We start from the raw sequence: 9,228 nt of genomic DNA, 5'->3' as shown, positions 1-9,228 counted from the left end.
AGCAGATCTGGGCAGAGAGTGTTTAGGGGGAAATTGATAGACTTGATTGAGCATGACAAGTTTGAGGAATTGGCATAACCCATGCAAGATGTTGGGTCCTGCACCATGACTTGCCTCCCTACCATTTCCAGCGTAAATTCATCCCAAACCCATCATGTCATGAGAATTAACCACCCTGAGTGAGGACAGACCCACCTCCCCACCTCCTGGCAAGGACCATCCCCCAACTCTGCTCCTGGAAGAAGCCCCCAGTCACCATGTGAACCCAAAATGGACACTGGCAGCCAGTGCTTTGTCAGACCACCCTCTTGTTACACCATGGCCTTTGTGCCACTGGATGGAGAGGTGAAGCCCAGTCTCAGCTTCACATGGCCCCAACGTCCCATCAGCTCCTTCAGTCTCTGGACTGCCTTGTCCATTGTCAGTCCTCTACCCTGAGAGTCACAGTAGAGTTCACTGCAAAGAAGAAAGAGTCAAGTGAGGTGTTCATGGGGTTGGTGATGGTGGTTCCATGTCCATGTCTTGAGAACAGGGAAACACACAGGAGGGAAGAAAGTCTGGGGATTTGTACCCTGGTTAGAAACCCAGCACCCAAATGGAACCTTTGAAGGCATCAGAGGTCACAGTTCCAACTTGTGTGGCCAAGGTGAGCAGGGGTCCCATGGGGACTGTGGGTGCTTGGAGCTGCAGCCTCGGGGATCCTAACACAACTGTGGTCGCCACTGATGCCTGAGAGGATGGGCTGCTGGGGGCTCTACCCCGGACATGATCTCTCCTGACCAAAAGGAAGTGACATGTCATAGGGGTGGGGACATTCCCCTGAGGAAATTCTCATAGTGTTGCTCCATTGCATGGGGCGAGTGTGGACAGTGAGAGGAGCAGATGTTGGCTGCGGAAGGGGATGGCAATCCCAGTCCAGTCCTGAACCAGGCGCTGTCTTGGCATCGGGATTGAGTGGATCTGGGACACCAGGTCCAGGACTCTGCCTCAACCCTTGTTGCTTCTGTCCCCAAGCTTCCTGCACCCCAACCAGCTGAGTCAGCGTGGAAGAAGATTGTGACAACAAACACAGGCAGGACGGGGAAGCAAGGAGCCCTCAGAAAGCAGAAGTGGGCCCTGCAGAGAGGACCCTCTGTGAGGAGGCTTGAAATTTCCCCCCCTCAGGAGCCTGGCATTGCTATGGATGACGTCTGTGCTGCAGACATGACCCCAGGTGACGGGAGGCCGTGGCTGCCTGCAGCGCTGCTCCTTCTGCAGGTCTCAGGTGAGTGGGCTGAGCCTGGGCAGGGAAGTCTGCCCTGGGTGGGAGGGAGGGAGACAGGATGAGAGGAGTGTGAGGCAGCCCATGGGGAGGGGAGGAGGATGTGGGAGGGAGGACAGAGAGCAGAGAAGATTCTCAGATGGACCAGCATTTCCTCAGCAGTGACCAGGAGGATTCAGTGTATAAGTGGGTGAGTTGTGTCCACTGTGCCAGAAAGAGCAGCCCTGACAAGAGGGGAGGCCAGTGACCAACATTACTGCAGTCAGAAATGACGTCTCCGTTCATCACACACACACACACACACACACACACACACACACACACACACACACATCAAGGACACACTCTCCTTGTGCCACTCTGTGAGGAGGGAGCTACCGACGTTCCCTCTGGTCTAAGGAAAGGCCTCGTTCCTGCCAAGGCCTCCTCCTGATGCCGAGGGCCCTTGAGGGACTCAATAGTCAACTTGACCTCAGATCCCATTGTCCCAGGCCCCTCTGGTGAGGGGTCACCCTCGGCTGTGTTTTCCAGGTTGTTGGTCTCTGAGTGGCCCCACCTCCGTGATGGGCACCGTGGGGGGATCTGTGAGCGTGCAGTGTCAGTATGAGGAGGAATTCACAGAGAATGCCAAGTACTGGTGCAAAAGTCTCTGTGTGTGGAAGATCGTAAAGACCAAAGGGGCAGACAGAGAAGTGAGAAAGGGCCGTGTGTCCATCAGGGACCATCCTGCAAACCTCACCTTCACAGTGACCTTGGAGAGTCTCACAGAGGATGATGCCGGGATGTACCTGTGCGGGATCGATTCATCACCGCTCCCAGGATATTTGTTCGACGACACCTTCCAAGTTGTGCTGTCTGTGACCCCAGGTGAGCTGTGCACACCCTTCCCCCCACACCAGGACCAGGGCTGCCTGAGGCATGGGCTGATTACCCCAGCCCCAGCGGGAAAGCGGGGGGATGTGGGATAGAAGAGCGGGGTGAGGATGCACTGGGTGAGCAGGACACCAGGGGTGTGCCTGTGTGTGTCCATGGATGTGCGTTTGCGTGTTGTGTCTGTGTATATATTCATGTGTGTCTCGGTCTGTGTGCAGGCGTTGTGTTATCTTTACACTCACACAAGCACATGCACACTCTGGCTGACCTCAGTGTGTCCCACCTGACAAACTCTCACACGTAAAGCTCTCCCAGGGTGGGCAGTGCAAATGGCCCTAGTCTGGGGATGATGGTCAGCCTTCCTGTCCTGCCAAGGGTCCTGACCATGCAGAAGGTGTCCTGAGCCTCTTCCTGGATGTCTCTCTGTCCTCCCAATGGGGGAACGACCTTAGGACACGGGCTCCTCTCCCTTACTGGCTGCCCAGGACCCCGGGGCTCTAACAGGACATTACTGTGTCCTGGATGGTTCCTGAGCACCAGCCTCACAGCTGTGATCCTGGGGGTCTGCAGCAGCCTCAACAGGGGCCCAAGAAGGAGCCCCAGACCCTGATGTGGGGCTTCTGGGAGCGTTTGGGGAACACCCAGCCCCTCCAGCTTGACCCTCCCCATTCCTTCCGTCATCTTGTCCCCACAGGAGGGAACCCTGAGAAACTGCTGAAAGCTCCCCTCAGACAAAGGAGGGGAAAAAAAATGAGAAACATGAGTTCTCAGGTACTATGGCCCGAATTATACTACCATGTGATGCAAAGAATTCTTTACTCGAACCCTGTTTTTGTTTCCTGAGAACCACATGGAGTTCATCCTTCTGAGTGTTCAGGTTTTTGTCTTGTTTTCTTATTCCGATGTTGGCCCTGGCTCCTCTGACGTCTTTCCCGCAGGTCTTCTCTCTCACATGGGGCGTTTCCTCGCAGGCCTCTTGTGGACTCCTATTTAACAGCGAGGAGCTGAGTGTCCTCGGACACCACCGCTTGGAAGAGAAAGTCCATTGTCCAGTTGGCTTCAGGACAGGGAACTTTCTGTGTGGTCCCCCGGGTGTGTGTCTGTCTCATTAGGTCTTTCTTTCTGTCTATCCTTCCGTCCCGTGGCCACCCAGGTTCACAGTTCTGGCTTAGAGTTCGGGGGCTGAGTGCACTAAGTGCAGGATCCATCATTCAGTGGGGACTCTGCTGAGCGCCCTGTTTCATGGTTCTCACTCCAGACATCAGCCCTGCCTGAGGACCCGGCCTCCACCCCCAGCTCTGGATCAGTCTCTGCAGAGGAAAGCTCAGCCCATCCTCTGCCAGGAGAAACCAGGGGCGGGTGGCTGAGCCCAGAGCCCTGAGCTCCTTCCACACACTGTCCCATGCCCTGCTGGGAGATGCTCTGCCTCTGAAATCGCCCACCTGGCCAGGGTGCACCTGCAGAGAGGGCGGGGGAGGCCGGAGTTCCAGGCAGGCCTGGGTGTGGCTGTGGGCGGATGTGGAGCCCAGACGCCTGTCCAGATGGCCTGAGTGACCAGGACTATGTGAGTCGGAGCCACACAGCTGACAGAGAGTGGGAGAGCCTGGGGGGAGGACAGCAGGCCTGACGTGTGCTTCTCCCCCAGCCAGCACTGCAACCCCCAGCTCTGAGAGGCCCCCCAGCACTCCAGGTCTTCACAGGACACTGCCAGCCTCCACATGGGACACTGCGACCTGGCAGGAGTCCTCCACTTCCAGCCAACGTCCTGGGTAAGGGGCTAGCAGCTGGAGATCTTTGACACCTGGGTGATTTCTGGGGAACACGGAGGACAGAGCTGTGTGGGGTGTGATTGTCGTGGCCTCCATCCCACACTATTTACCAATTCCACACCTAACGGTGAAAGTCCTACCGTGTGCTCGGCACCCTTCTAGGGATACAGCCCTGGGCCACCGAGACACAGACCTGCTCTGACAAAAGTTGGGAAATTCACACAGTGGACAACTCAACCTGAGAACAGATGGGTCAGAGAGAGCATGTGTGGGGAACGATGGGGGCGGGACTGCTGTTCCATACACAATGATCAGGGAGCCCTGGCCAGTGAGAGGACATTTCCCTGGAGACTTGTAGGATTGGGGGAGCCAGCACTCAGGTATCTACAGAAATCGGGCTCCGCGGACAGGGAAGACAAGTGCCAGTGTTGTGCAAAGGGGGACTTCAGGATCTAGCCCAGGTCAGGTGCTCTGGGGGCCCCTGAACTCTCTTCACTGCTCCCTCCCAGGCCCTCACTGGAGAGTCATCCTATTGAAGACGAGGCCACAGAAGGAGAGAAGAGGTGAGTGGGGTCATTCATCCCCTCCATCATTAACCTCTGAATCTCAAGGGTAAGGTTTGGAGGGACCACACAGGTGCCAGATGGACCCTGGGACTAAAGCAAATACTCCATTCCCTCATGGGAAATACTGGTTATGGGAGAACAGACATTACACAAGCAACCCAGCACTGATTTCTCGTCCATAGACAGGGTCACTGCCCAGGGGGAGTGGTTAGATAGAAATCTTTTCCCAGGCCAGGTCCTGCCTGCTTCGTGGGATCTCCTCATGTCACTCCAATAGCCAGGCCCTCTCCATGTCCACATCCTGTCTCAAGGGCAATTGTAAGCCTGAGGGTCACAGAAGTGGTCAGATGATGGGGCAGTCCCAGCCATGGACCCACCTGGGCCTGATTTCCTTCTGGACTGCTGTGGCCTCAGGACATAGACACAGGGACAGAAGGGAAGTGGAGGGTACCAGGGCATTTCCCTGATGATGGGGCTCACTGTCTGTCACCGTGTCCCCCACAGGTCCCTACTGAGCAACATCTACTTTCCTCTCCTTCCTGGTCTTGCTGGAGGTGCCTCTGGTCCTGAGCATGCTCAGTGCTGTCCTCTGAGGGAACAGGCCTCAGAGGGCATCTGGGGGGATGTGGCATCAGCCCGATAAAGCCAGTAATGCCAACTGCCCACTAATGGATAGGAAGATGGGGTGCATGGGAAGACGGTGGGCATGACGAAAGGAATCCAGATTCATTGAAAACAAATGACAAAGAGCCTGTTTGGGTTTGGATTTCCTCAAATCTGATGGGGAGACAAAGACTTAGGTGCAATTAGTTTATGGAATGGTGATCCCAGGAAGCACAGGGAGGGAAAGGGAAGATGGGGAAACCAACGAAGCGGGCTTTGATGGAGGAGCCATCGCAGGGGAACTGGGCTCCGTCACTGGGTATCCTCAGAGATGCTGTGTAGGACGCACCCCAGAGCTGTCCCACCAGCCCTGAGGAAGCTGAGGCAGTGATCAACATCCATCTGCCCTCACGGTGGGGAAGATGGTGGGACTTCCTGTTGCTCACAGAAAATGAGGGAAGTCCCCTTATCTAGAGAGAGTACTGCAGGCAGAGGGGCTGCTTATACTCTCACAGAGTGATGAGGGAAGGCCCTTCATCTGGAGAAAGAGTATGGCAGGCAGAGGGTCCTCCTGGGGACATGGATTCTGTGCCATATCTCGCCTGTTCTGCTCAGCAAGCCGAACTTTCCTATAGCTAAAGAGAGTCCTCAGGCAAAGAGGTGAGGGAGCTGGAGCGGGGAAACCACTGGCCGTCCCAAGACTGTCCACAGTTGGCCCGGAGTTCAAGTGGGCAAAGAGGATATGAGCCAGGGTGCCAAACAGGTGTGCAAGAGGATCCCAGTGTGACCTTGGAGAGGACATCAGCCAAACCACAGGCTGAGAGCTAGGCGAGGGGATGGCGACATGGAGAGCTTCTAGAAAGGTCCCGTGTGGGGAGGGGACACAGCATTTGTGAGGAGCTGGTATGGGGACAGTTACTGGGACCCACAGGTGAGGGCACTGGCCACGAGCTGAGCTTGGGGAGGTCCCTCCTGGACGCTGATGGAGGATGTTGAGCGGTTTCAGTAGAAGAGCTTCTCCAAGATCATGTTGAAGCTGAATCCAGACTAGGTTGAGAGGAGAGCTTTTATAAGGGAGCATTTCACCCTCAAAATCTGTCCCTGCAGGAGCAAGGGAGTGTTGAGGGTTGTGGGTTCAGAGAGCTGTTTCTGGGAACCAGAGCCTCCTGGGTCTCCTCTTCTCCCCCTCTCTCCATTCCTCACCACCACATCCTCATGTGTCTGCTGTGTCCTGATGCTCACGGTCAAGTCTTGACTGGAGGACACGAGACTGGGGCCGGACCTTCCAGCCCTGGTACCATTCAGCTTTGAGGCTGATAGTGATTTCTGAGGCCACAGAACCTGAGCACAAAGGCAGGTGGGGGCAGAGTGTGGGCTCCTGTCCAGGAGGAAACTCCTGCCAGTCACCGTGTCCCTCCTACAGGTCCCTGCTTGGCAACGTCCACTTCCTGCTCCTCATTCTGCTGAAGGTGCCCCTGTTTCTGATGATGCTCAGTGCCGTGTTCTGGGTCAACAGGCCTCAGTGGGCAATTTGTGGGCACCAGAGTCAGCCTGATGAAGACAACCTGCAGCCCTCCTTGCCCATCCATATCCTGTCCAGAGACAACACCACGCAGACTAGGAGAGGAAGAACTTCTGGACCCAGACCTGTCTCCTCTCCCCTTATTGCCAAAAACTGGTAACAAACAAATCGTTCAATACTTGAGTGAAGCAATGAGATCCATCACACACACAAGTCGATGTGCGTGGTGTTTTGCTGGGGAGAATGGGGGAGGGACGCCCTAGGACTCCTAACTTGCTAGCAGAGAGCACCGAGCACAGCCCAGGTGACCAGAGAGCCCGAGGTGAGGGAAGGCCTGCTTTCCCATGACCTTGTCTTCCTGAGAACCCCCAGTGCAGGCTCTCAACTCAACATTCCTTCCTTCCTACAACCACTCACCAAATATTCACCAAGAGCCTGTGTAGCACCAGGCTTGTTTCTAGGTGCTGGGAAGAAAACAGTCAACAAAACAAGGCCTTTCTATTCTAATGGGTGGTTTTGAAAACTAAATAAGGAATACTGTTTTATAAGAAGAAGTGTCATGAAGAGGAATGGATGAGAGTTCAATGAATGGGGTGACAGAGGACAGGAACAGACTCTTTCATTATGATGATGATGATGATGATGATGTACAGTTAACCACTGTAGAGCACGTCATTAGTTTTCGATGTAGTGCTCAGTGATTCATTAGGTGCATGGAGCACCCAGTGCTCATCACAACACGTGCGCTCGGTAAAACCCATCAGCCGGCTTCTCCATTCCCCCACCCACATCCCCTCTAAAGCTCTCCGTTTGTTTCCCAGAGTCCATATTCTCTCACGATTTGTCTCCCGTTGGGTGAGAGCCTCAGGCTGTTGAGGGAGGGAAGGTAGAAGGTCTGAACAAAGGCAAAGCTCAGGCCAGGGGAGGGTCATTCGAATCCAGTGGGCAGGAATCTGGGGGTCAGGTAGATGGATAGGCAAGGCAAGCAGATGGAATCCAGCAAAGAATTATGCACCCTGATGGAGTGAGGTTTGTTTCAGGTAGAGAAGGCTGGTTCCACGTTGAAAAGTGAATCACTGTATTCCACCATACCAAAGTAAGGAGGAAAAAATCATAGAATCATATCAAATGACACTGGAAAAGCATATGACAACCTCCAATACCCACTCATGATCAAAAAGAAACTCATAAAAATAAGAGTATTTTTAAGAAGGAATTTCTTAGTTCTAAGAAGGAATAAGAAGGAATTTCCTCGACTTGATGAAGATCATCTAGAAGAAAAATACAGCTAACATTATAGTTGGTGATCAAAAACTGAGTTTTCCCTGTACGATCCTGAGCAAGGCAGAGATGCCCCCTCTCACCATGTAGTCATCTCAGCCATGGAAATTCTGGCCATTGCAGTAGGTCAGATAAAGAAATGAGGGGATGGAAGATGGAAAAGAAGAATAAAGCTGTCCCTGTCTGCACATGACATAAATATGTATGTAGAAAATCTCAAGCAGGGGTGCCTGGGTGGCTCAGTGGGTTAAGCCTCTGCGTTCAGCTCAGGTCATGATCCCAGGGTTCTAGGATCGAGCCCTACATCGGGCTCTCTGCTCAGCAGGGAGTCTGCTTCCCCACTCACTCTGCCTGCCTCTCTGTCTACTTGGGATGTCTTACTGTCAAATAAATAAATAAAGTCTTAAGGAAAAAAAAATCTCAAGCAATCTACAAAACCTCATAGAACTAAGAGGTGAGTTCAGCAGGTCATGAGATACAACATGAACACACATCAGTCAATCACACGTCCATATACTAACAAGTGAACATATGGAAACCTGAATTAAAAATGCATTCCATGTACACTTACTCCAAAGAAAATGAAACCCTTAGGTATAAGCATAACCAAATATGTCCTGGATATGGATGTCCAAAATGACAAAATGCTGTCTGAAATCAAAGAAAATGTATATAAATAGAAGGCCATTCTCCCTAAACCGGAGTTCTCATCTTTCTGACTGAAAACCAAACATCCTTCTTCCATGGGTCTCCAGAATTTCCATGAGCTCTGGTCCTCTGTCTGGAGGGATCTGGAGGGATCATGACAGGCCTTGATACTCGACTACAAAAGACATTTCTTTTTTTTTAATTTTTTAATAAAAGATTTTATTTATTTATTTGATAGACAGAGATCACAAGCAAGCAGAGAGGCAGGCAGAGAGAGAGGAGGAAGCAGGCTCCCCGCTGAGCAGAGAGCCTGATGCGGGGCTTGATCCCATGAAACTGGGACCATGACCTGAGCCGAAAGCAGAGGCTTTAACTCACTGAGCCACCCAGGCGCCCCCAAAAGACATTTCTTAATTTTAGTTTTTTAACTTAAATTCAGTTAATTAACATATATTGTATTCCTAGTTTTAGAGGTAGGAGTTAGTGTGTCATCAGTCTTACATCACACCCAGGGCTCATTACATCACATGCCCTCCTTAATATCCATCACCCAGTTACCCCATCCCCCCATACCACTCCCTTAAGCAAACCTCAGTTTGTTTCCTATGCTCAAGAGTCTCTTATGTTTTGCACAAAAGGCATTTGTAGTTCCCAACCTCCAGGATGAGGATGAAGGTAACACCCAGAGCACACTTGGGGCAGTTC

At 52.8% G+C, this 9,228-nt stretch overlaps 1 protein-coding gene across 1 annotated transcript; it reads left to right on the top strand.

Annotated features, from left to right (window-relative positions):
* Positions 1-1,167: 1,167 nt before the first annotated feature.
* On the top strand, positions 1,168-6,807 carry LOC116863368 (CMRF35-like molecule 6). Its single transcript, XM_032850831.1, has 5 exons — positions 1,168-1,264; positions 1,793-2,128; positions 3,780-3,903; positions 4,413-4,466; positions 6,496-6,807. Exons 1-5 carry the CDS (start codon positions 1,180-1,182, stop codon positions 6,752-6,754), a joined length of 858 nt encoding a protein of 285 aa, XP_032706722.1. The 5' UTR covers positions 1,168-1,179; the 3' UTR covers positions 6,755-6,807.
* The last annotated feature ends 2,421 nt before the right edge of the window (positions 6,808-9,228 follow it).

Source organism: Lontra canadensis, unplaced genomic scaffold (assembly GCF_010015895.1).
Source record: "Lontra canadensis isolate GAN:19392208 unplaced genomic scaffold, GSC_riverotter_1.0 scaffold986, whole genome shotgun sequence".
Taxonomy (NCBI): domain Eukaryota; kingdom Metazoa; phylum Chordata; class Mammalia; order Carnivora; family Mustelidae; genus Lontra; species Lontra canadensis.
This window is presented reverse-complemented; position numbering and strand designations above follow the sequence as displayed.